Genomic DNA, 27,228 nt, shown 5'->3' on the forward strand with positions numbered 1-27,228 from the left:
CTAACACATTAATCTCAGGTGAATTAAATCTCTCTTTTGTTTATGGCAGCGATGAGATGATAAATTTCATAACATTCCTAAGTTAGCAATTAGTAATTAGCCTGTTAATGATTAGCAAGTAGACTCAAAATAGGCCCATCCCTGCCATTAAAGTCCTTCTAATCCTTGACATCACACCTGGCTCATCATCTAGCATCCTTGGGGTTGGTTCTGTCTCCATTAATAAAGCAATTCCACAGGGAACATAACAATTTTGTGCAACCAACCACCTTCCCTGGCAACAACCCGTATCGAGAGGCCACTGGGGGAAGAATTTCCTGAAACCCCAACAGCTGAGTCATAATTTGATGCCTCTTAGGACTCAAAGAGGGCTCAGAACTGTTACTTTCAACCACTGGAGGGTTATGGGTCCCTTCGAGAACCTTCCGATAGTGATGGACATTCTCTCCAGAAAAATGTACTCAATATCTTACATACAATTTCAAGATGTCTTCAGAGCTCCTGCAGCCCTTGCACCTAGGTTAAGAGTTCTTGTTAGAACAGCCTGGAAAACCAAATGAGCAATGCGAAAGATTCAAGTTTCCTGATAAACTTCCAGCCCTGAGGAGTCACATTCCCTTGTTCAAAACAAAGCAGAACAAAACAGTTACAACTCTCTAGATGTAGCCTCTAGGTTACATCCCTGAGGGCCTAGTCCCAGGCCTTAACAGTAAGGGCAGCCAGCCAAGCAGTGACTACTCTTTGGAAAACCTAAGTTTAGCTGAGTAAAACGAAGGCTTGTTTGATAATATCGTTTACATTTCCAAATCCCGGGTATCAAGCTTTCTTCCTATCCCTTGTGGCCCTTCCTAAATTTAGCCGCTGGTGTAATGGGGTAACCATGGCAACGACCACCTGCCTATTTAAAACCATCTCCAAAGCTAAATAAGGAAGTCTGGAAAAAAAAATGGCTGCTCGCCTGCCTCTCAGTGGACAATTTGGGCACTCCTGGGTATTTTCAACATGAGCAAGCAGGCAGTGTAGAAGCAGCACGGACTCCAAGTTCTTAACAGGAAGTGTTCTGGGACCTTGTGAAACAGGGCCGACACCACTATGTCTTCACTTGTGAGTAGACACACGCATTTACATGCAAATCCCTGTGACTGGCATCCTTAGGCGGTCACACAACCTTGACCTCAACCAGGTGAACAGTAAGATGCACACCTAACTGCAAAAAGTAGTCTTGTTGATGGAAACTGGGAAGTGGGGAGGAAAAGCAGTCATTCACATCACAGTGAAATTATTTATACTTTGGGTTGAAATGAACGGTTACAACTTTTTTTCTGACAGATATCTTTCTAACTGTACTTAATCATGTGGATAACTGATGATTGCTCTATTCATGTCCTATGTTGACCTACTGACTTTTGGAATATGGAGAAATTCTTTCCTCCTTCTGCTTCCCTGCTTTCTACAAACTACAGAGGTTTTGCTTCTTTCCACTAAAGGAGACCACACAATAGACCACACTGAATAGCTTGCTCTTCCCCAAGGAGGCTGTTTTCCATCACTCCTTTGGATCTTTTTGTACATTTGGTTTCTTCTCTCTGGGTTTCCCTTCTCTTTCTGTCAACCTGCAAAGTACTTACTTGTTTTCTGCGTCTTGGTTCAGGCATCTCTCTAGTTGGAAGACCCTCCACACCACATTCCACGCCCTTGCTTTGTGTCACCTTGATTCATATCACTTAACACAATCACTATGCACATCTGCTTTCCAGTCTGTCTCCGCCCCCACCCCGGACTGTGAGCCCCCTACACGTCTATCTGAAATGCCTATACAACAGCGCCAGGTACTGTTTTCAGAAGATACATTCATTGAATGGATGAATGAACGAATGAATGAACAGAAGCCCTGTGAATTTCACAAACATTTGGCATCTTAACAAACGTGTGCCTGAGTATGTATAATGGTATCTGTGTAAAAAGAGGACGTTGAAAATCTGTAATGGATGGAAGAGGAGTATTTTTTAAAAAGTGATTTTTTTTGGGTGTATATATTAGAGTGAAAAAGATGGCGAGAAGAGTATCAATTGATTTGTAAGGTTGTGACTATAGCAGGAACAGGGGCTGAAAATATACATGTTAACAGTGTTTTGTGAGTTGACTTGGTGTGTGAGAGAAAGTACATTCTGATAAGGTTAGCTCAGCTACTATTAGATCCCACAGATCACTTCTCCTTAAGTCGAAGTAGCTTCATTATGTTCAGTTTCTGATTCCTAAAAAGTCTTTCTTATTCTTGGTTAACCTCCCAGGCATGGGGTCAGGGGAAAGGAGAAGGAATGAGAAGGATGGAGGTCTGTGGGAGTGCCTGGCTTTTTTTTTTTAAGCTCTTTATTGGAATATAATTGCTTTACACTCTTGTAACAGTTTTTGAGGTACATCAGAGTGAATCAGCTGTATTTATACATATATCCCCATATCCCCTCCCTCCTGCGACTCCCTCCCACCCTCCCTGTCCTGGCCCTCTAAAGCATCACCCATCATCGAGTTGATCTCCCTGTGTTATACAGCAACTTCCCACTAGCTATCTATTTTACATTCAGTAGTGTATCTATGTCTGTGCTACTCTCTGACTTTGTCCCAGCTTCCCCCTCGCCGCCCCCCCAACCCCATGTCCTCAAGTCCATTTTCTACATCTGCATCTTTATTCTTGCCCTGTCAACTGGGTTCATCAGTACCATTTTTTTAGATTCCATATATGTGAGTTAGCATACAGTATTTGTTTTTCTCTTTCTGGCTTACTTCACTCTGTATGACAGTCTCTAGGTCTACCCACTTCATTACATATAGTTCAATTTCATTCCTCTTTATGGCTGAGTAATATTCCATTATATACATGTGCCACATCTTCTTTATCCATTCATCTGTTGATGGGCATTTAGGTTGCTTCCATGTCCTGGCTATTGTAAATAGTGCTGCACTGAACATTATGGTACATGTTTCTTTTTGGATCATGGTTTTCTCTGGGTATATGCCCAGTAGTGGGATTACTGGGTCATATGGTAGTTCCATTTTTAGTTTTTTAAGGAACCTCCAAACTGTTTCCCTTTAAATGAACGTGTGAGGGTAACACGGGACTTCTGCTTGGTCGGCTAAATAAAGTCAAGTCCCTTAGACTCAATCTGAGTCCAAATTAATACCCACTTTCCACCCCACCTGCCTGAGAGTGGGGTGGGATCCAGTGGTCACCTTGATAAGGTCCATCAAAAAGGAAAGAGGATGCAAATTAACCACCAAGAAGAGAAAAAGAAGGGAGAAAGGTAACTGGACAATCCCATGGGTAGCTATATGCCACCCACCAGCAGAATGGTTTGACTTCGCAAATGATCTGGTTTTCTTTTCTACTTGGTTTTTGGACCTAACATCCAGCCTTCACAGGTGCGCGTGCAGACGCTGGGCTCGGGTGGGCTCCCCGCCTGCACAGGGGCTCCCTCTGCTGCCCTCTGCCGGCGGGGGGGCGGAGGCGCGGCCCTCTCGGCCCCGCCCGGAGCTGCCACCCCCTCCCCTTTGGGACGGAGGGAAGCTGAGGCCTCCGCCCGCTGCCTGCCCCTCCCCTGAGGAATCCAGGGACTGGGGGTGGGGGAGCTGAAGGTTTGGAGAAAGCTGCGGCGCCCCAGGAGGGGGATGCAGTTAGCCCAGCGCAGACCCCCGCTACCCAAGGCGGGCGCGCCACGCCCTCCCTCCTGGCCCCAGGCCCTCCCTCTGCACCTCACCCTCTGGGAGGGGACTGGAGGCCAGACCGCGGCAGGTTTCTGACACCGTTTTCTTCTTAGAAATGGAAGCCCTCTTTCCGGCAACGTGGCAGGAAAGCGCTGGGCAGCCACACGGAGGACATTTTGGGGAGAGCAGGTGGAGGCCTGGGACCAGCGGCCGCGCGGGCGGGGCCGGCGGGCAGTGCAGCCCCGGCTACACGCGCAGGGCCCTCTTACCTGCTGTTGAATTTTTCAGGGTGTTTCTCTCTCATCACGTGGAATCTGTGTGCGATGGAAGCATCCTGAAAGGGAATGGGACAGAAAGCAGATCCCTGGTTAGTGGTCCTGACCTTGTACAACAGGGAAGGAAGAGAAGCGAGCACACACGCTCATCAAAATCCCGCAGATCTCAGAGGGGAGCCCAGGGAGGCCCCCACAGAGGCTGGACACCAGGTCCAAGGTTAGGGGCGAGTGCCGCCCATCCTGTTAGAGCTTATGCCCGTTGACTTCTCGCAGTGCTCACTCTCTGCCCGTCCCAGTTCAGGGTGAATGAAGGGGACGCGGCTGCCCTTTGGGGGCAGGGACTGCGTCTCAGGTCTGTGAGCAGTGAGAACGGCAGAAGCCCATGTGGGGCTGAGTGTGAGTGTTTGGAAATGCCTCGCCCTATTCACTCTTTGAAAAAATACTTTGTATTCTGGAATATTTTAAGATTCATAAGGAGTTGCAAAAATAGTACAGAGAGTGCCTGTGTCCCTTTCACCCAGCTCCCTGGAATGATAACATCTTAGGTAACTATCCAAACCAGAAAACTGATGTTGGTAGACGTTGTTATATACTAGCTCTTAATCATCCATTTCAGTAGACAGAATTGGTAGCATTGGATAACAGGCTTAGCAGGTAACGAAACATGTATTTAAACTCTGGCTTCTGCCTCTTGATCACTCCATGGAAATGATTCTCCCCTGGTCAATGAGTTTCATTACCACATTCTATGGACACGTTGCCATCCTCCTATTAGCACATTCCTTTGCTGCACTTCGGCCACCTGCTCCTCAGAACTCACAGTTAAGATGGCCCACATGTCACCACACTTCCGGGCTCTCCATGCTCGGAGCAGACCTTCTTAGCCCTGAGTCCACTCTGAAGCCTGCACTCCATGCCACGGGCCATCTCGAGTTCTCATAGTTGCTACTAGCATGTGGCTGCTGCTGTCTCTGCCGTGTATCTAGAACCAACCCTGAATTTCAGACCTAAAACGGAATCCATCTTTCTTCCTCAAGTTTGGTCCTCTGCCCTTGTTCATGGTCTCCTTTTCCAGCAGAAGGGTGTGTTACGCCCCCCTTCACCGCTCAGGCCTCCAGCCAGCACCTCGGGTGCAGGTGGTGGGTTCTAGAAATAAACAGGCTAATTGAGCTAGGAATGGGGGGTGGGGCGACAGAACAAGGGAGCTGATTCAGATGTGTGCAGGGAAAAAAAGACACAGAAACTCATTTACTGGAATGTGTAGCTAAAAGAAAACTCAAATTCCATATGGTGAATTTTCAGCTCGTGCATATCAATTCCTTTTCTTGATATGGAAATGCAACAAAAGAAAATTTCTGAAAAAAAATTTTTCTTAACATCAGGAGGTGTAGCTTGGGAAAGAAGGCTTTTTTGGAGCACGTGCTGTGTGTGGTGAGTAAAACACAGGCTCATGGTGGGGATAGAAAATCCAGAAGCAAGTTAGGGGACAAAGAGGGGCTTTGGTAATATTTGCACTTGGCAGAGGAGTCAACCCAGCTAGCAGCCCCCTGTTGAAAGGCGGACAGGGCAAGTCAAGGATATGGGCTGATTTTATGATTGGCAAACAAACACTCTGCTGAAATAATGTCTTGGGAATTTAACATTTAAACTCTAGTGACTGCATTATTTGTTAGTGTTCTGGGTAAGACACATCAAGAGTTGAAGTTTAGGCACCCCGTGGACCGCAGTGGGAGAGGTACAACACCCTGGAGCAGGGGGCGGGGGGAGGCTCTGTGCCCTGGGCCTATGCAGCCTGCACAGCTTCTCCAGGCAGCAGCGCCTCATGCCCCCAGACTGCGCCCACCTCCCTCCTCCTGAGCCAGTTTCGTGAACACTCTGAGTAAGATTCCTGTGACATCTGTCAAATGCTTCTCTAGAATTCAAGAAAACATTCCATCTCCTTGTGTTCTTTTGAAGCACTAATTTTCTTCTGTCAGGAAAGAAAAAAAAAAAACAGAAGAAAAAAGAAAAAAGCAATCACATGTTGCCTGGCCTGATTTGTAATTCACTATCCCCCGCCCCCAACGCTGCTATGAGTGGCTCCTGGTTTTGTAATTCCCTGAGATGTGCACAGGCCCTGCCCTCTGTGTAGTTCTGATTATCCTTGGGTTTTTTGCATAACTAGGTTTTGCAAAGCTTCTCTTCACAAAGACCGGCCTTTACAATATTGCTAGTTAAGCATGGGGTTCCTAACTGGACAATGTAATCCCATGGTAAATACACAAAGTTGGTGAGAGGGAGTTGAGCGGGTCCTTGCTGTTCGGGTTTGAAAATGCAATGCTGGTAAAGACTCTGACCCTGTTTCTCTACCTGGGGATTAAAAAGAGAGGCAAGATTCACCTCTACCCTCTGCTGGGCTTCTCTGTGCCAGGCACTGAGCTGGCTGTACTTACATTCAGTAGTGACTTCATTTAAATTTTAGAAACCAGTGCTACAATGGTTCTAACCCTTTCTTGTAATAATTCCAGCAAAATGAGACTTCTTTTCGGAAGGTGGGGGTGGGAATTGCACGCCCATGGACGTGTTGCACACCCATTTCTGATGGCTTCATTCTCTGGGGTCATTTCTATGAGGTGTGGGGTGAAAAGGAGCTAAAAGCAGCGTGGACACACAGCTGCTCTTCCCTGAACTAAAACTCCCAAGCGCAGAGCTGGACAAAAGACTTTTGTGCCCCTTCCAAATATAAGCAGTAGTCATTTGGACTCTGAGTTATTTGGATGTCTAGGCCAGTCCTGCCCAATAGAAATAAATCAGAAAAACATTTTAGCAGCCACATTAAAAAAGTGAAAATAAACAGATGGAATTAATTTTAATACTTTTCAATGAACAAATATCACTACAACCTGTAGTTAATCTAAAAATTATCAAGAATATTTAAAATCCTTCCAGACTACATTTTTGAAATTTGGTGTGTATTTTACACTTACATCCCCTCTCAATTTAGAGCGGCCCCATGTCAAGTGCACAATAATCACACGTGGCTAACGGCTACCATATTGGACAATGTAGGTCTAAGTCACTTTGGCAACTAACGGAGATTAAACAAACAGAAAGGAGACACGAAGACAGATTATTTGGAATTTGGATTGTTCTGAAAAATTACAGCAGATTAGGGAATGAAAAAGTGTGTAGATCCCTTGTCCAAGACACCTCTCAGGGAGCCCCATTGTTCAAGTACCTCCCTGGCTTTCACAGGTGACAGACAACCTGAGGCTGAAGGAATTTAAAAGGTTGCAGGGAAATGATGACTTTCCGACAAATTCCCTAATGGATCTACTACTGTGGAAACTTAGCTGGTGAAGTCTCTCTAATAAGTACGGAGTGTAAGGTAGAAAATGTTGTGTGTGTTAGTGTGATGTCTGTGGCCTCTCCTTGGCCCCTGGGTTCCCCTAGCATCAGAAATAGATTTCATTGACTCAAGGGATTAGCTGTTCACTCATCCTGTTAAGGCTCAGTGAAAGCAGAGCCTTTGAGGCATTCAGAATTACACATACCCCAGGAATTATTTTGCAGTCCCAAACTTCCTGTCACTGATACCTGGCCATCCTGACATTTCTGCAAATCCAAAAATAAAGAGCAGGGATGAGGCAGCCAGAGAAGTCAGAGGAAGTAGCGTCCCGAATGACTGTTTAAAATCTCCTGCCAATGGATGTTATCAGGTCTCGGGACTGAGAAGGCCAGCCATCTCAGCTCTTCACTAGTGGGGAGCTGGCATGTCTGTGGGTGATGGGAATGTGGCGACAGTGAGGCCCTTGTCACTCTCTCATTAGGCCAGGAGTCTGCCCTGTTTATCCCACCATCTATTAAATGGGTTCTGTTGGCACCAAGGGGAGTGAGCGAACTCATCAGGGTGAATTCTCTACCACCTAGGGACACCATGGCAGCAGTCACTGTCACCACCTTTATAAATGCAGGGCAGCAGACATTTGATATCAGTAAGATATTCTGAATCCTTCAAAAGAGGCGAAGACTTTGCAGGGCTCTCTTTGCCAAAGGAGTCCGACTCTAATCGTCTTAAGGAAGTGAAAGTGGGGGTTGGTTTACCTACTACTTCTCCTCTTACGAAGTTTGGGAAGTCAAATAGGGAGCAAGAGCTTCTGCAAATGTCAGCCCCAGACTCTCTTAGGGTTACATGTTGGCTACTTGTTTTCTCAAGAATTTCCCTTTCCAGCTTTTAAAGAGTGAGCACACAAACCCTGCAAGCATTTTATTGAGAGAAGGCTAAGGGTACACCAGTGAGATCAAAACAATCCTGGTTCTTCACTGCTTTGCAATAAAATGTTAAACACGCACAAGCTAAAGGTATATGAGAAAAAACATGAGGAAGATTTTTGTGACGTTCTTCATAATTGGAAAGATGAACCGAGTGGATTATGGCACGTCAGCTCGGGGCAGATAAATATCTTGACCTCTGAGTGAAATGGAGAATCTGTTCCTGTGCCTTTCCTTTCTTCGGAGGGGGTGCTGCACCCTGCAGCATGCGGGATCTTAGTTCTCCGACCAGGGACCGAACCTGCACCCCCTGCAGTGGAAGTGCGGAGTCTTAACCGCTGGACCGCCAGAGAAGTCCCCCTACGCACTTCCTTGGGGGATAATTAGTTTGTATTCTTTCCCTCCCTCCCTCCCATCCCCTCGCCCTCTTATTTGTAAGAATAAATTAAAACCATGCTTGGTTATGGCTTTTGGGATTAGGGCTTGGTTATCTGGTTGAGGGGAGGTTGTATCTTCCTTTTTGGCACGGTCATTCATTTGGTCAGCAATACTAAGTGAATATCACTTTTTGCATATGGCGCTGTGTAGGGACGGACAGGGAGGCCTTAGGAATCCTGTTATCTCTGGCAGCCAGAGCTGGGTGTGTTAAGAAAGAGAAGAGCTGGGGCTGAGGACTCCGATGGCAGCCGTGGGTGTAACCTGCCACCTAGAAGCTCCCAGGCAGACCACCCAGTCCTGCGGCTCAGCTCTCACTTCCAGCCCGTGGCTTACAGGTGCTGGTTTCCCCTCCTTTCTATCTTTTCTCTCCTTCATCTACTTCAGATCTGGGTTCTGCTCCTGGGAAGAACCACTTTCTTTGACCATCCTTCTCTGTTCTCACGGGTTGTCTTCACGCACTGAGGACTTGATTGGGACCATCTGCATCAGAATTATTTCAGGGGCTTGTTGAAAACGCAAATTCCCAGACCTTGCTGGGACCGAGTCAATATGAATCAGGATCTGTCGTGGGGGTGGAATCTGCATTTGTGACAAAGGGGACAGGGGGGTACGGGTGAGCCATCGCATACGACACTGTGAGCTCCCCCACATTCAGCAGCATGGAGATGGAGGACTGTGCAGAGGCTGCATGGGCTCGGGGGCCACAGCCAGGTGGGCTCTGGAACTCCACGCTAGTGATTCCCCTCTACCGCCCACCAGCTTGGACTGGTCTCTATCTTTCTAAGCTACAGTTCCTTCTTACAAACTGCAAAAGGGCAAGGGCTTATACCCACCACTAGGGACCCTGTGCCTGGTGTGCGTTAGGTACTCAGCACGTCAGCAAGTTACCCTCTGGTTACTACAGGAAAAAGGACACGCGTTTCTGTCACACGGTAGTGATGGGAAGCCCGTGCTCCAGAAGCACCCCCAACACCAGACCTGTCAGTCAGGTCTGATTTGCAGGACTGAAGGGTGCGTGCTCCCACTGAGTGAAGTGGAGCCGGAGCAGGTGGTCCCAAAGGAGGGGGGCTTTTGAGTCAAGACAAGGAGGGAGGGGTCTGCCTAGGTCACTGGGGGATGAGCTGGAGAGTCCCAGGGAAAGACGTCTCCCCCACGCTGAGGGCAGGGGAGCTGGGGAGATAAACCAGATCAGGACAGCGGAGACCCCTGAATCTGTTTCTCGTCCAGTGCCTCCATCCTCTCAGAGCCCCATCACGGGTCCAGCAATGTCTTTCCCTTCTGTTTTAGTAACAGAAAAAGAGCATGGGATTGGGAGTCAAAAAATGAAGGCAAGTCTCTCAGTCTAATCCTCTGTTTCCTCACTTACAGATTGGAGGTAATACTGCCCTCCAGTATAATCCAAAGAATCAAAATATCTGTGAATATGGTAAATTTTAAGTCCTGTAAATATAAGGTATTATTATTGTTCTTTTTCTCTTTCATGGTTCTCCTTTTAGTTTTCTTATTAAAAAACAAAACGCTTTCCTTAACCCTGCTTTTCCCTCAGGCTGCCTATTATTTCTCTTTTTCTTTCCTCCTTTTTTTTTAAAAACACCATTTGCAAAAGAGACACAGGTGATGATTGAGATGACCACACAGTCTTGGTCTGGAGGGGCCCATGTGCATATGAAAAAACTGGCTGGCATAATTCCCGAGACAGGGAAGCAGAAAGGAAGGAACCTGGCTTCGGAACAAGGCACAGCGTGTGTGAGCTAGTTCTACCCCTTCCTCATCCAGGGTCCTGAGGCCTCATCTGTAATGTGCAGATGGTGGGGACAATAATACCTGCAGGATTGCTGTGACGACGAAAGTCTAGTACCATGGAGAGCACACAGTAGGTTCTCAATAAATGCTAGTGTCTTTGTTGCATCTTCCTCCCAAACCCCAGTTCTAGTTCTGGAACTGACCGATATCTTTTCTCTCCAATCCTGTCCCCAATAGTTTGGGAAGCAGTGTCCCCCCACCAAGCACTTTGGACCAGAAGCTGAGTTCAGCAAAACTAACTAACTGAGCTGTGCTACATGTAATGGGAGCTGGAGGAGAAAGAGGAACATGGTGCGGTCCTCATACTCTGTGTGTGTGTGTGTGTCTGTATGTATGTGAGTGTGTATGTGCGTGTGTGCGTGTGTGTGGCAGGAGGGCCGAGACAGGCACATTAAAACAACCCCTTCAGTCTAAGGCAGAGGTGAGCACAGAGGGCTGTGGGAGCACCAGGGGGAGCACGGAGCTCAGCCTGAGGGGTCAGTCCGGAGGAGGTGCCCCAGAGGCGTATGAGCACTTGGAGTGTGGGGAGTGGGGTTGGGAGGAGGGGAGAGCACCAGAGAGAAGGAATTCTGAGAGCTGGGTCAGTGGGGCCAGCTTAAGACCACGGTGTCTTCCCCGGATGATCAGCATTTCCAACTCTGGAAGCTCACCTGAGAGTCTCCTCCTGACCTCAACCCTTGGTTGCTTCTTGGTGTTGCTTTTCTTTAACTACTTCAAATTATCCAACGGGTAAATAGAGTCTTTTGACAATTGTGCTGTCTTTTCTTGTGTTAGGTAAAATGATAGGGGCAGGAGCTTCCTCCGTGATCAAGGACAGGGCTTGGAGCAATACGGATGTCCACGCCTAGGCCAGATGCGAGGATGCCTGGACCCAGGTTGAGGCTGGGGGCAGCTGGGATAGGTGAAGAGTAGGGACCCAGAGGGGACAGTGGAAGACTAGAACCCTTCCTGCCCACCTGGGCTCTTCTCTCCCATGCAGAAAAGCCATCCCTGGCCAACTCACCACGCCAATGGAGAAATAGTTGTTCATGATATTGTACGGGACCTGGTCCCCATTCTCCACCTCCTCTCTGGGGATGACTTCCAGATGCCAGCGGTCCAGCATCACCAAGGCGCTCTGCTCAATGTCCTTCAGGATTTTTGTCAGGCTGCCCCCTTCGTAACCTGTGGAGTACAGCGCTGCATTTGCCCCCAGAGCAGAAAGGTTAAGTTGTTGCTGAGGGGGCACCCCTTGGGCCTCTGGGGCCAGGAGACTCCAGAGTGTGTCTGTGGGCCAGGGCCACTCGGGTTCCCTGGGCCACAGAGAAGGAGAGGACAATACGGAGTAATCAGAAAGAAGCTGGGGTGATCTGGAAGCCAGAGTAGCAGGGGTAGGGCTAGGTGCTGGCCAAAGATGGCCAGGCCTGTGTAGCTGAAGCGAGCCCTGGGGGATTGTTGGGCGGGATGTTTGGGCAGCTGCACATGGAAGAGCTAAGGATCTGTTCCAGAACTGCGTCATGATGGAGATGGAGAGCGTGGTAGGCAGAATTTTAAGATGGTCCCCACATTTCTTGCCCCCCAGGTATGTATATTCGGCAAACCCCCAGGACCTATGGATAAGATGGGATAGACACGGTCATGATTTGGTATATTACATGGCCAGTTGACTTCAAGAAAGTGAAATTATCCTCAGTGGATCTCACCTAATCAGGTGCGTCCTTAGAAAGACTGGGCTTTCCCTTAGGAAATAGATTTGAAGCTTGAGAGGGATTGGAAATAAGGGAGATTCTCTTCTGCCAGCTCTGAAGATGGAGGGGTCCATTGGGCAAGGAACGCGGGATGCCTCTGGGATCTGAGAGTGGTCCTGGCTGACAACCAGCAAGGAGACAGGGACCTCAGTTCTACAACTGCAAAGAACTGAATTCAGCCAACAATCTGAATGAGTTTAGAAGCAAATTCTTCCCCCAGAGTCTTCAGAGAGGAGCACAGCCTGTTCAGTGCCCTGATTCTACCCTGTGAGGCCCTGAGCAGAAGACCCAGGACTTCTGACCTACAGGGCCGTGAGCTGACAAATGGATGTTTTAAGCCTCTATGTTTATAATCATTTGTTATTATCATATAGTAGCAATAAAAAACTAATGTAGCAAGTGAACTGTAAGTGAGAAGTTAGTGGGAGAGACAATCTTTTCTTTCAAATAACACTCCTATGTTCCTGCTTGCATTTGGGACAACCATGAAGAGTGTTTTCAAATTGCCAGGGCTCTGGTCAGCTCCTGAGGGGATGCCTCACAAGACTGCAATGACAGCAATGAGGTAGCTGAGGGCCTTGATGCTATGTGGAGGCACAGGGCGCTGTGAAATTTGTGCCTTGCTATGCTGCCTAGATGCCCAGAGTGCTGGGGCCACGGTCCGCCTGTCCCTCTTGAACAGAGGGTCCTTCCCTAGCCCAGGGTGTGACTGAGGACCCTGGCAGCTCTTCCCGTGCCTGCCAACTTCCTCCTAGGGCTGGCTCCTGCTTGCTCTGCCTCTGCCCTCCCACCGCGCACACTGACTGCTGCCGGCCTGGTCTTGGATCACTCTGGGAATTGATCAGCCATCTGGAGTCTCACCCTGATTCTGCCTGCCAGACTGATCTGTCTGCTCCACGTGCTGACCTGAACCTCTCCACTCTCTGGAGCACGCCCAGATCCACGGGGGCTGCTGCAGTTTGCAAAGTTCTCTTTAGGTCCTGCCCACTGCCCTGGAAGCTGGTTACCACTCTGAGCTCCCCCTTAGGGGAATTTCAGAATGAGGGCCCCTGGCCATGGGGGCCTAGGGTGATCTGGATGTTCCTAGTAGCTGATGATGTGGCTTTCTGGTTTGCGTTCTGAATCCTAAGTCAGACGAAGAGCGGTAATTTGGAGAGGGGGAATTTCATGCAGAAAAATCCCTAAGCAAGCCCCTCGTGGGATGAACCCTGGAGAGGAGACAAGGGAGATTCTACCCTAAAGTTGGCTTGTTCTCCTGGGGGAGGCAGTCTTGAAGCTGAGAGTTTCAGGTGGATGGTAAATCTAATGATGGGTAGACACAGGCCACGGCATGGAACGGAGGTTAGCAAAAAGGCCTGGAGTAGAGATGATTACTCTGTGGAATGTGATCCCTAAAAGGGAAGTTCAGCCTGGCTCTCCAGAGCTTCCCTGTAGATTGGAGCGCTTGTCTCCAGGGTAAGGCCTCTCTCATGCAGACTTACCTCCTCCCCAGCGGAGACAGCGGGCCAGGTCATTTCCTGTTCCAAGAGGCAGGACAGCTACAGGGGGATGCTTAGAGAAGTTGGCCTTATCTGCAACCCATGAAGAGGAAGAGAGAACCATATGCCATGTGATTACAGATGGTTCAAATTGTGCAGTTATCCCTGATCTGATGCCTGAAGCACTCCATAGCATTCTTTGCTTGAATACCTCTCCTGATGGGGAACTCACTACTTCCAAAAGTCATCTCTTCCATTTGCAGTGCGTTAATCACTGCAAAGGAGTCTTTTGTATTGAGTGAAATCTGTCTCCTTGTAACTTGCACCTGTTTATCCTCATTTCATCCTAATTCTTTTCTTTGGGGTGACAGCATATACCTCAAAAACATTAGTTTGCATAGTTTTAATCTTTAATGATAACCAGCATTTACCCCATTTATCCCTCAGACAGAGCCTGCAGGTATTGTCATTCTCATGGATGAAGAAATGGAGGTTCACTGAGGGAAAGTCATTCCACAGCCAGGATCCAAACCCAGATCTCTTTGCCAGGCAAGTGCAAAAATAGTAAAACAGGTGGGTCTGAGACATCAGAAAATGGTGGGGTACTTGGAAAACTGAAGATGCGTTACCTCAAGTCTTTCAGGCTCAAAAGCTTAAAAATAACATTGTGTCTAACAAGCAAAACCCCCAGGTGTTATTTGGCACCTGGGTACCAGTTTGCCACTTCCACCACCTCCCAGACCTGCAAACACACTGATTCCTAATTCTGTCTCCCATGATGGTTGTGAAGGAGCATCAGACTGAACTATTAGAGAAAGCACAGCAGAACATATATGTTTTAATCTGACTGTAGATCTGCAGCGGGACGTTGGCTGAGCTGGGAAAGTTGAAGGAAACCAGACACCCACTGGGCTCTGGGGGACACCACTTACATAAACCTCAGTGCACCTGGTGCCGGGGGAGGATGTCAGTGATCTGATTGGGGAGCACGGCTGGGGGTTGAGTCGGGGGCATCCTACATGAGGCTCATGCTAGGGCTGCCCCAGTAAAACAGGTGTTCATAGATCCCCCGGTTGTCAGACTCATGCCGGAAGTGGCTGATCTCAGGCAAGACTCAGGGCCGAGATTACCACCGGGAGGGTTGAGATCGGTGGACTCTCTCATTTTCCCAGGACATGCAAGTCTGTATTTATGCTCTCCTGCCTTTGCAGAGGCTCTTCATTTGCCTTGAAGGCCCCTGTTTGCTTAGGTCTGCCCCTTCTTCTGTGGTCCCCATCCCAGCAGATCAACCATCCTCACAGTGTGGAGGCTAGAAACTGGGATATCATTCTAGATTTTTCCTTCTCCCTCACTGCACATCCATTCACACATCAATTTCTATCTGCTGTCTCCTGAATAGCTTTCCAAGCAATCTCTTCTCTCCATCTCGTGGTGATGGCTGAGTTCTGATATGGTATGACTCCTTTTCACTGCTACTGCTGCAGCAGCCTCCCCTCTGCCCTCTCGGCCTCCAGTTCCACCCCCTGGTGTGTTCTCCACACTTCCACCCAGGCAGGCAATCCCTGAACCACAAGCCTGATCACACCAGTCCACTGCCTTCCCTTCTGCCATGGCTCCCATCACTCCTTAGCCTGGCAGCGAGGCCTTTCCCAGCTCTGCCTTTCTCTCTAGCCTCATCCTTCTCGCATCCTGCCTCCCACTCAACATGTCAACCATGCAGAAGTGCTTTCAGGGCCTTAAATCACAAGCTCTCTGTTGCTCAGTACAGAGCCCTCCTGGTTGCCATAGTCTGGACCAGGTACCTCTCCAGAGTGTTTCTTTAGGACCAGGGGTGATCTCATCACACTGTCTTATAATTGACTACTTGTTTGCTCCCTGAAGGTACTGTACCTCCCTGGGGAAACTATATCTCATTCACCGTAGTATCTCCACACATATTTACTGAAGGCCTAGGTGCTGTGTTAGGTGCTCTGGCTCGAATAGCAGGCAAAAAAGCCATGGCTCTGGCTGTCATCGTACCTATAGTTAAGAAGGAGAGACAGCTATTAACAAGGTCTTCAAAATAAAAATAGCAAGGTCTTCATAGTAACAAGACCTTCCTATTAACAAGGTCTTCAAAAATTTCAGATTCATACTGGAAAGGAGTGTGGTCCTATAATGAGATATCAGGGAAGGCTTCCCTGAGGAAGCCACACTTTGGCTGAGATCTGAAGCAGAAGTGAACCAAGCAAAGGCCAGGGGAGCAGAACATTCAGGCCCTGTGGTGGAAGGGATGGAGGCAGGAAATGAGGCTGGAAGGGTAGGCAGCTGCTACACCACTTTGGGCCCTGTGGAGCATTTGAAGGGCTTTATCTTTATCTAAGAATCCTGGGAAGGCACTGATGTGCTTTACACACATCACAACCCCACTGACACTCAGGAATGACTGCTCTGGCTGTAGCAGGAGAACAGATCAGAGAGGGGACCGAAATGAGGTGTCGAAGAGCACTGAACAAGGCCTTCAATCTCTCTTGAATGAATGAATGGATGAACACGGTCCAGTGTTATTCCTTTCTTAATCTTTGGGCCACTGACCTGTGAAAAAGCAGATCACCTCACATGACCTTTCTGCTCTGGGCAGCGTACATCATCTGTGTCCTCTGCAGATGAATTTTATACAACTTGTCAGCAAAGCCTACTTTCTCCTTCCTGATGGAGAGGGACCCATGCGAGCAGCTCCCGACACTGCAGCCATCCACCCTCTGCCGATCAGCTTTTCCTTCCTCGGCTCCCAGAGGATGCCTCCCTCCTCCCACAAACAACTCCAGAGCCCGAGGTGACAGGAGAGCGTGGGTGGCTGCTTGGCAGGGCCGTGTCCATGGAAACCAAAGCGCCTGTGGGGGAGCAGCCGTGGCAGGTGTGCGGGGTGCTGGTCTTCCCCAGAAGGTCTGCCTATGACCCCTGGGGGCCCAGGCTTCTCCACCCTGTTCAGGGTCTATCCTGGCCCATCCTTGACTCCTCTCTTCCCTTCATGTCCCACATGAGGTCTGTCAGCAAATCCTGCTGGCTCCACCTTCAAAGGGTATCTGACTCCTTCTCACCACCGCCTCTGTCTCTACTGTGGTCCACGGCACCATCCCCTGCGTGGATTCCTGCAGGAGCCTCCTAACTGGTCTCCCAGCCTCCACCCTTTTCTGTTTCTGTAATCTGTTGTGTCCCTGCTTTGTTTGAAACCATCCAGCATCTTGGGACCGTCCCAGGATGACGGCCACATTCCACACAGTGTTCTACATGTCCTAGTGACTAGGCCCTGCGTGATCTCTGCTCTATCCCCTGCCACACGGCACCCCAGGCGTGCTTTGCAGCCTTCCTTCTCCCTTTGGCAGCGGGCCTGCTCCTACCTCAGGGCCTTTGTATTTGCTGTTCCTTCTGCCTGAACTGCTCTTCCCTCAGGTACCCGCAAGGCTCATCCTCCTCCAGGTCTCCATGCGGATGTCATCTGCTCCTAAGGCCTTCGGACCCGCCCGGTCTTAGACTGCAGCCCCACTGCCACCCTGAGCTCCCCTTGTCCCTTTTCTGCTATGTTTTTATCACCTTCTGACACACTGTATGTTTCACTTATTTCTTTGTTTATTGCCTGTCTCCTCTCTCTAGAAAGGAAGCTCCCGAGGTGGGATATGTGTCCTTTAGTTCACTGCTGCTGTGCTGTGCCTTGAGGGAAGCTGGGCACCTGGAGGTGCACAGGCAGGATTTGGGGAATGAAGGATGAAAAGACCGAAGCAGCCCAGGGCTGAACACTCTGGGCCATCTCGCACTTTGGCGATGGCCCTCCCCAGCAATTCCCTTGGCTGCTTTCCTGGGCTTATGTTCCACATCCCGGTGTTTACCTGGGTTCTCCAGGGTTAGATATTGAATATACACCTCATTCCAGAACTTGAGTCACTCTCCATCATTTACTGGGGGTGATGCATCCAAGGACCCAAGGATCCAGGCAGAGCTGGACTAGACCCAGGCCTCCCAATTGTCAGCCAGGCCCTCCCCACCCTCCCCACGGTCCTTTTGATCCAGGCACACCGGACCCAGCCCACTGCAGCTTTTCTTTGCTTGCACTGAGGTGCTTTCTAGATGTGCTTTTTGGGCTCCAGCTCCGGGTGTTCATCTCAAGGTGACTTGCTCTGGGCTGCGTATCTATGCTTAGTTCTCTGGCCTTTATCCAGCACCCTGGACCTGCCTGGAGTCCCAGTCCTGCTCCCTCTCCCCTCAGTCTGGGCTGTCCTGCAAGTGCCCAAACCCTGGCCATGACAGTTATTTTTGAAGCAAGGCCTGAAACTAAGCTGTTACATCTGTACCCGTGGGAATCCTCCCATTGTCTCCTTTCTTTCTTTTTTCCACCCAAAGTAGATATTTAGCCAAGCACTGGTCCAAGAGTAGAAACAAGGATGAACAAGACATGGCTCCATTTCTCTTTCTTTTTTTTGCCCTCCTCTGACTTTAAATATACTCATTATAAGTCAACCGCAAAGGCCCTTCCAGCCCATTCTTACCAATGCAATCCAAAATCCAGCCGACGGTCCCATCTCCTCCACAGGCCAAAACACGGACGTCCGGAGTATCACGGAAAAAGTTAAGTCTGGGAAGCATAAAGGCCAAGATGGTTTTGTTTACAGACAGACCTTTGACACTGCTTGAGTCAGAGTCCCCTGCCCGCTCCCATCCCTGGGAGTATGTTATGACCTTGATTCCTTTTGGGGTTGAAAGGTCACTTAATGTCCTGAAACCTGAACTTACTAAGCAACGCCACTGAGTATGAAGCCCATGGGGCCATCTCCGTATAACGAGACGCTGACTCAACATTCTACACAGAAGATGGTTTTCTAGAAATTCCCTATGATGTATGCAAAGGAATCCATAGTTTGCTTATTTTGGCACCAATACAGCTAGCCCCCAACATTTTAGCTCCTCTCCGGCTCTCTCACCTGCTCTGTCCTCACAACCTCCCTTTAAGTCAGATGCACTGAAGTAGCTGGATCTTGAGCCCACCCAGACCTAAAGGGAGTGAGCCCCACCTCCCCTCAGGGGTCTGAACCCTTTAGAGTAGGGCTCTGAACCTGGGGTGCATATCTAAGGGGTCTGTGGAGAGAAACCAGAGGGCCATGAACTTGAAGAAAATGTTACATTCTTATCTTTCCTAAGCTCTAACTGAAAGTTAGCATCTCCTTCAATTATGAACGTAGGCCACAATCACAGAGGTATTAACAATACTTGTGACTTTATTAAGCAGCTGAAATCACAGGTATTTCAATGTTTTCCTACAGTTGTGGCAGATATTTTATATTATTACTTCTGCTTATCACTGCTTTTAGCTATTAGACCTGCCTCTGGAACTTGTTATATAATGTCTTAGCAAATCACATATATTCTCCTATCACACATTTGTTTTTCACTTTTTTGATAATTGTTTTTTTCAATATAATGCATTTCCCTGGTATTCCTATATATTTTATTTTATACATTAAAACTTATTATCTTAATATTAAGAAGGGATCCATAGGCTTCATTAGACTGCCAAATAGGTTTCTGGTTCTTCACCTCTGCTTTAGCACAGACGTGACCCGTGGAGGCCTTGGGGTGGGGCTTGAGATGCTGAAGCTCAGTATTTCCTCTTTGCCCTGCATGGAGATCTGAGAAGACCCCTGGGGCTTTCTGAGTCACCAATGCATGGGCAAATTAATGTTTGGTCTCCTGGAGGAAGTGGGTTCTGAATGGAGGCTCCCTTCAGCTAGACAGCCTGTCCGATTACAGGCTGACATGTACAGCAGAGAGAGATACTCAGGGCACAGTGGCCCTAGAAGTAGCCACCAGGCTTGTCATCCTGGGCAAAACCAATTGAGAAGAGATGCAGTTAAGGGAGAGTACTGTCTGTATTCAAGTACTGAAATGCCCTAGAAAATAGCAGGCTGGTAAAGGTATCTGTGGGCTGCTGCTCAGTCACAGGTCACAGTGGAGCAGTAATCTGCAATCATGGTGACACGATGGCATGCGCAGCTCTATTTTGAAATTAGTTTTACAGGTAAGTCATCACAGAGGTGCTGAATTTGCACTCATGTTTCTTTCCCCTTCAGTGGGTCTTGTACCACCCCTGCTATAAATAATAGCTTTGTGTCAAACAACCTAAGACAGGGACAGAGTTCCTTTGTAGAGTCCTTGCTCCAGCCCCTCTTAAGGTCTTGCTGAGCCCAGGGTAGAAATGCAGGTTCAGAGGTTGGGCAAAGCAGCTGTGTGTTGGAAAGCCCAGCCCAGCAGGCGCCAGCCTGAGGACCTGGCACTGGGATAGCCTTGGGCTGGCTGGCAGATGTCTCTACTGCACTGGCTCTGGCTGGTAAGAAGGTACCACTTTTTGGGTACCTTCCAGCCTCAATGCTGGTGGAGCCTCTGGTTACAGGGCTCATTATGTCTGCCACCAGCACATGGACTAGCTCCTCCCACAGACCTTGGGTCGCAGAGGGGCTGCCTTGTCACCTCTCATTGTTCCCTGTCTCCTTGACACTTTGCTGATAAGCACGGAAATAGCTAATAGGCTAAGGACAGGAGGAGAAGGGCCAGAGGGAGCTTAACAACCTCTAAATTGGATGATCCAGAAAAAAAGTGATTTCATCGAACAACCAATTGTCTTGATCCTAAAAGGCCCGCACAACAGAACGTGCAGCAGAACTCTGAGTCAGCTGTATAGATTTCTAAAACATGGACAGACAGTGGCAAGAAAACTCTTTCCTTCTCCCTGATGACTCAGTATAAAGATATCGCCTAAGACAGCCTTGCAAATAAGTTAATTTACCAGCCCGCCCTTCTTGTCAATCCAACAAATGACATGCAATTTTTCCCTCTGACAAAATCAACCACTTTTTCTGGGATAAAGTACAGGAGGAGGCTACTTCCCAGAGCTGGTCGTCATGGGTGTTCCTGAGTATCTCCAGGAGGAAGTAAGAGTAGATATGAGGAAAAGGAAAGGAGTGAAATGGCAGGAAGGACAAGTCCACCAAAGAAAGAGACGGAAAAAAGTGACCCCCAAAGCTATCTTCTTTAGACATTTAAGGGGGCAGGGGAGAAATAAGAAGTAAAGATTGTATCTCCATACCCTGGAGTAGGCCCCCCATTGTCCAGGTTGAAAACTTGTTTGGGGTTGAGCAGATAGTGGAATTTCCGAAGAATTCTATGGAAAAAAAAAAAAAGAAAAAGAGAGAGAGAGAGACCGAGACAGAGAAGGGGAATGTCATTGGGAGAAGTCACAGGAGGGCAAAAACCTCTGCAGCCCATTGATGGTGGGAACGTGGTCCATTTAAACCCAACAGGGGATAAGACTGCACACAGGCCCTGCAGACCCTGAAGTCCCAGGTCCGGCTGGCCTCAGCCATGCCCTCACCTCGTTCCAAGGTCTCCCCCACCACCTAAGACTCCAGTCCCCAACCCCAGGAGTAGCGCCCCTGGTACAGAGGACAGGGCAGAGCAACTTGGAGAACAGAACTTCCATTCTCCTAAAGCGTTCTCCTTTACGGAGACCGTCCCAAATGTCTGTGTGTTCTAGGTTGCATGATTCTCCTCTTCGTGGACTAGATAACAGCACCAAGGGACCCTCTATGGAAAGGTCCCCCAAACCCTGGGATCAGGAGGACTTGCAGGAGGTGGAGTTGGGGCAGAGGAGGGCTGGGGGGCAGTGGCCACATCTAGGCTTGCATTCAAGTGCCAGCTTGAGGCTAATCAGGTCAGTTCAGGAGGGGTGATCTGCCCCTAGGACTGGGGTGGGGGTTCTCATAATTCTTGCTTAAACCCAGCTTACTATTTTTTAAAACCTGGATTCCAGATCACCATGCCACCTGTGCACTGCCCCAGGACTGAACACTGGGAGGCAGAGCCGCTCTTCCCCTTGCCGCCCTCCCCTCCCCTTCTCTCAGTGCTTCCTGCAGACTGGGCATTTCCCTCACTGATGAGATGGGTGTCCTGCTTTCTCAGGGGTGGGAGAGACCAGGAGGTCTCAACCAGGGGCCTCTGCCACATCTCTTCAATCAAGAAAAGACTTGGAAGGCTGGGAAGTTACCAGGCAGCTCAGAACGTGGTCTGACTCCAGGAACCATAATAATGGCCCACGTGATAGGCCCTAGGCTAAGCATTGTGTCTCTTTTAATTCTCACAAAACCCCTGTGGGAGGAGAAACGATTATTATCTCCTTTTTACAGAGGAGGAAACCAAGGCACAGGGACGTTAAATCCCTTGGACCAGGTCATCAAGTGGTCCATGGTAGGGCTGGGATTGGACCGCAGGTCTGCCGTCTCCACAGCCCACTCAGTTACAGCTGAGGGGAAGAAAGGACCTGGGTGAGGCTGTCCTAGCTTCTCCATCTCGAAAAAGAAGAAAACATACCTTTCTCCTTGTCTCCCTCCACTCTTGGGGTTCACCAAGACCAGCAGGGGGTGGGTGCCCGGAGTGGGGATGATCTTATACTTAAAAGGCAAAAGAGAAAGAAATTAGCTCTGTTTCAGCCAGTAGGAGGAATGCGATGAGAGTGGATGCTAAGACAGCTCCCAGGAGAGGCAGCTGGGAAGGAGTTCCGGGCATGGAGGAGAGGAGGACAGGAGGCACTAGGTGCTGGTCCACTGGCTGAGTTTTCTGAGGGATTCAGCAGCTAACTGTTTCCAGCCTAAGTGGCCTTTAAGTAGTGTTAATGGTGACAAGGGCTTGAGGTTGGGATCAGAGATGGGGCTCCAAAGTATTCAACGATGGTGTGACATTGTGTCCACAGAACAAGATTCGCTTTTGTGAGGGATACAGCTGAAAGGATCTCAGAAGGTATCCTAAGGTCCCACACCTAAATATTGGGTTGGCCAAGAAGTTTATCCCAGTTTTTCCCATAAGATGGTACAGAAAAACCCGAACGAACTTTTTGGCCAACCCGATAGAATAACGGCTATGGAGTTAATCTTCACTTCCATCTCAGCACCTTCCAAGTCTTCACTTCCAGCCCCTAATTCCTCCCGAGCCCTGTTCCCACATTTCTCCAGTGGGTACACGCAGCCAGATGTCTCAACAGAACATGGCCCAAACCTGACCTATCTTCTTTCCCCACAAAACGGGCCCTCTCTCCTGGCTACTACTGTTATTCACTCAGTCATCCAGGGAAGGCCCTGTCCTGCCAGTTCTTTCCCTGGAATGTCTCTTTGTCTCTGGCAGCTGCCACAGTGCCCACGCTGCTCAGGCCTTTTCCACCTCCGGTGAAGCCCTGTATGCTGCCCCCATGCAGTTCCTTCCCAGGACATCACTAGTCATACCACTCCTGCTCAGAAACCTTTAAAGATGTCTCGTTACCCAGAGGGTAAAATCCAAATCTCCTAACGTGGCATGCAAGGCACTGAAGTATAGCCCTGATCTATGGTTCTCTCTTAATTACTCTAAACCTTCACTGCAGTTACAGTCAAGCCTGGCTCTTACCCTCTAGTGAGTGAATTCCCACCCTGTGGGGCTGCTCACACTGGTTTCTTCTCCTCCTTAATGCCCTGAAATGCCCACTTCCCTCTTTGCAACCTCTCAAAAAAAAAAAACCCAAACTCCTCATCCTCAGGGCCCAATGCAAGAACTACTTCCTCTATGAAGTTTTCCTTGATCATTGCAATGGAAACTATTGCACTTGAAATATCTTCTGGGTTTCTTTTGTTATCATTTCTTTGTATATGTTTTTATTTTTTATTTTCTCAGGTAAATATCTCAAAACATCAAATGGATTTAAATGTCCCAGGAGCAGGGCAGGTATGTATATAACCCTCCTAACAAGGGCCCCATTGCCCCAGATACAAGCATGGGTACTCAATAAATACCTGTGGCTTCAGCAGAAGGACACACTGCTACAGAGATGCAGCCCTGCTCCACAGTCACATCTAATGCTCACTTCTTCAGATCTCAAACATTCAGCAAACACCTGGCCACGTTGTTTGAAATGGACAGCAACATCCTTTATAAATTTTAGGAATTTTCTCATCTGCCAAGGGTGATTATTTGTGTGATACCAGAAGCATCTTAGAGCCTGAGGAGTAATTCTTTACCTCTGGGGGTGATATTCAAAATGTTTAACCACCTGTACAGCATGGGCACTGCCCAATCGGAACAGATGCAGGATAACCAGGTAGATGCCAGTTGTAGACTATAAACAACTGATGTGCCTGCATTTTGTGTGTGTGTGTGCACGTGCGCTCCACCTGACTTTCTTCCCTTCAAGGCATCTAGAACTTTCCTGCAGTAAGGTTCTATCATCATTATTGCTTATGTTTTACACTCATCTACATGTTTTCATTGACTCTTGGAGCATCTCTGGGAGGTGGGCAGTGCAGGGATTGCTATGCCACTCTGCAAACAAGCAAACATAAAGGTCAGAAGCAGAGGAGGAGGCCCCAGTGTTCTATTTCCTTTTCTGGTACTCGTTCTGCCTCACCAGCCTGCCTTTCCTGCATTCCCTGGAACTTTAAGAAAGGCACAAAGAGAAGTTCATTGGTAAATCCAAATAAAAAACTGAGTTCTTAAATATACATTTAAGGGTGAAGAAGAACTTTTGGGTCTGGTTAACTCTGTTTTGGCAAATAACATTCTGGAGACAGTGTGGCAGTCTTGGAAAACCCAACTGTCTATTTTTAGGCCACATTCTTGTTATTATTCAGGGGGTATGCATATTGAAGTTTTATGCAACGTGTTCCTAAAAAGGTGATAAAGCCAGCCATGGGACCAACCAACCTCCTTTCTCACCACTTGCCTACAGTGTGGTTGTCAAAGGTAACCCCAGAGGCTGGAAATACAGTGTCCTCTGTGATATAATTGATCCGATGAGCAGATGTTGAGATGTGTTTTTCTAGAACCAATATCCTGTCCTCCCCTCCACAGCCTTGGACCAGCTTAGAACTAGTGAGCAGACTCGGGACTTGCTGAGGTACCTGCGTTACAAGTTCACCCTTGGCGGACGCACTGCCATCAGACTTCTCATCGTGCCTGTCCTGTGAGAAGAGAGGAAAGACAAGTATCTTTTGAAAAAAAAATGCCTATTACAAAAAAGAAATCAGAAGAAAAACAAATGGTTAATATAAAGAAAGAGAACAGAAAACCAGTAGAGTGTAGGGAGGAATTTTGCAAAATGGGGCTTTTGACCTAAAAAAAAGAAATGTTCCCTTTGGGTTTCTTAGTGACTCTGCAGGTCTTTGTCATCCCTTGCCCTGACTTTGAGACACTGGAAGGGACACAGTGTTTCAGAGGAAATATTGAAATGGGCAGAAATCTACTTACTTAGTTTAGAAGCTTGAGCTCTGAGCAGCAAGGTCTCAGGTGTGATTTCTCTGCTCAGCACTCCCTAAATGATATAATCTAAGTCATTTTTCCTATTTTGTTTTTTCAATGGTTATTATTTCATTGAGGTTTATGTTGCATATAGTAAAATGCTCATATCTGAACCTACACCGTTCTATGAATTTCTGCATACGTATATGCCCTTGTAACCACTGCCTCTTCTGGCATAATTCTGTTGTGATGCCTGATACCATACTGGTTTTGCCTGGCTTTTGAACCTCATATAAATGGAATCATAGACCATGTCTTTTCTGAGCCCAGCTTCTTTTGTTCAGCATTATATTCTTGGGATTACCCATATTTTTGCATCTAAGCATGGTTCTTTTCCACTGCAATGTAGTATTCCGTTATACAAATCTGCCTCAACTTATTTATCTCTTCTCTTATCAGTGGTCATTTAGTTTGTTTCCAGTGCTTGATTGTTATGAATAAAGTTGATAGGAACATTCTCGTACATATCTTTTGGTGGAATAAATACTCATATTTCTCACAGGAGAGGAATTGTGGAGTCACAGAGTTTGTGTATTTCTAACTTAGTAGATACTGGCAAATGGTTTTTGAAAGGGGTGGTTTTTTCCTTTAGTTTTTAATAAGAAAGCAGATGGTCAAGTCAAGGGTGAGATGTGAGGAATCAGTGACATTCAGCAGCATCTTTAAGATGGAAAGAGAACAGTTAAGCTGTTTGGTGCTTGGTTTGAAAGAGGCATCTTCAACACAGCAAACAGAAAAAATTTCTGATGGGGATAAATGGAGTTTAATTTTGCAGCTTTCATTCCCAAGATGCTCTGTGACACCCAAGTGGAAATCTTCAAGGCAGAGGGAGGTCCATGTTTGGACACAGGAGAGAGGGCGACAGGGACAAGGGAGGCCTGGGAAGCCTAGCTGTGCACAGGTGGTGACTGAGGGTCCTTGAGCTGTGATCTGCCTGCAAGGTGCTTAGAACGAATGCGCTTTCCTTGCTGGGCCATCTCAGAGCACTCTGGGTGGCCAGCTGTTGGAATCATTTTACTCAGGAACGTTTTCGCTCACAATCTGACAGTGCGGCACTGACCTCTTTTAAACGTGTGCTGAAAACACAAATCCTAGGAGTTGTGGAGGGAGCCCTCTGAGGGAGGCGAATGTCTGAATGCTGCCTGCGTCTGAAACATGAGCTGGGGTTGTAGGGGAGCCAGGGCCCAATGGGGCGGCAGCACTTACTCGGGTGATGGGGCATATTGACGTCGGCAGCAAGATATGGTCTCTGAGCTCTCCACCATCACACAGTGTTGACAGTTCACATTTGCGGTGAAACTGGAGGGAAAAATGAAGATGAGAGTGAGTGAAAATGATCAGGGAAGCGTCAAGTACGCGGGTTTAGAAATTTACTAGGGAGGCAGGTTGTCTAGTGCTCCTCCAAATCCTGATGCACTGCTGGCTTTGGCAGTATAGCAGAGAGTGTGTGTGTGGTGTGCATGGTGTGTGTGGTGTGTGTAGCGTGCATGGTGTATGTGGTGTGTGGTGAGTGTAGTGTGTGTGTGTGTGGGGGGGGGGTGTGTGTGGTTACGGGTGCCAAGTCTGCTGTGGGCAGAGAAAGGAGACCAAATACTGCCCATGGCAGCTGGAGCCCAATGGTCCTGAGCAGGCCGGTGGCACCCCCATGTGGATCTCAGAGCCCACCTTGGATACTTGCTCCCTAGGCTCTGAGACACTGGAAGGAAGGAGATCTTGTTGAACAAACTCATGAGAGGCTGGAAGTAAACCCCATGAGTCGACCTCCGCATTTTAAAAGTTCTGCAGTCTGATTTGGAGACTTTGTCCTTTTTGAGGATGATACCTGGTCAAGGGGACAAAACATGGCACTGAGTCTGCTTGGGAAGGCAGGTCGGGCAGCTCCAGGTGTCTAGGGAGGAAGCAGACATTCGCCATGGCTGGTGGCAGTGGGCACAGGCCTCTGGCCCAGGCAGTGGGGCTGCTGTCAGGAGTGTGCCTTCCTCTAATGCAGGGATTCTGGTGTCTAATTCCTCTCCCACTCTCAGTGCCCCTGGCCCCAGAAGACACCCAGGAGAAGGAAGTTAATGGCCCAGGCTGCTGTTCACAGCTGCCTGGCCACAAAGACAGTGGACTGGCCAGCTTCTTCTTAAGCAGCCCTGGGGGTGCCCTCTCTCTGGGCATCTTGGTGATTTACTGGAGGCAGTTAGACTTAGGGCACTGAACAGGGGCTCTGGG

The 27,228-nt window shown here is 48.4% G+C and overlaps 1 protein-coding gene across 4 annotated transcripts in view; it reads right to left on the minus strand.

Moving 5' to 3' along the window:
* The window catches only part of DGKG (diacylglycerol kinase gamma), a 152,879-nt gene that overhangs the window by 75,799 nt on the left and 49,852 nt on the right, over nt 1–27,228 (minus strand). For 2 of the 4 annotated variants that reach the window (XM_057738603.1, XM_057738601.1), the window contains 8 exons: nt 26,221–26,313; nt 24,618–24,677; nt 22,066–22,145; nt 20,786–20,860; nt 18,195–18,280; nt 13,675–13,764; nt 11,470–11,630; nt 3,969–4,033 (listed from right to left, as the gene is read on the minus strand). In XM_057738603.1, the coding sequence (XP_057594586.1) occupies nt 3,969–4,033; nt 11,470–11,630; nt 13,675–13,764; nt 18,195–18,280; nt 20,786–20,860; nt 22,066–22,145; nt 24,618–24,677; nt 26,221–26,313 (710 nt within the window). The remainder of the gene's footprint in view (nt 1–3,968; nt 4,034–11,469; nt 11,631–13,674; nt 13,765–18,194; nt 18,281–20,785; nt 20,861–22,065; nt 22,146–24,617; nt 24,678–26,220; nt 26,314–27,228) is intronic. The other 2 variants (XM_057738604.1, XM_057738602.1) reach the window with 2 other exon arrangements.

The sequence above is a fragment of the Hippopotamus amphibius genome, chromosome 6, assembly GCF_030028045.1.
Source record: "Hippopotamus amphibius kiboko isolate mHipAmp2 chromosome 6, mHipAmp2.hap2, whole genome shotgun sequence".
In the NCBI taxonomy this organism is placed as follows: Eukaryota; Metazoa; Chordata; class Mammalia; order Artiodactyla; family Hippopotamidae; genus Hippopotamus; species Hippopotamus amphibius.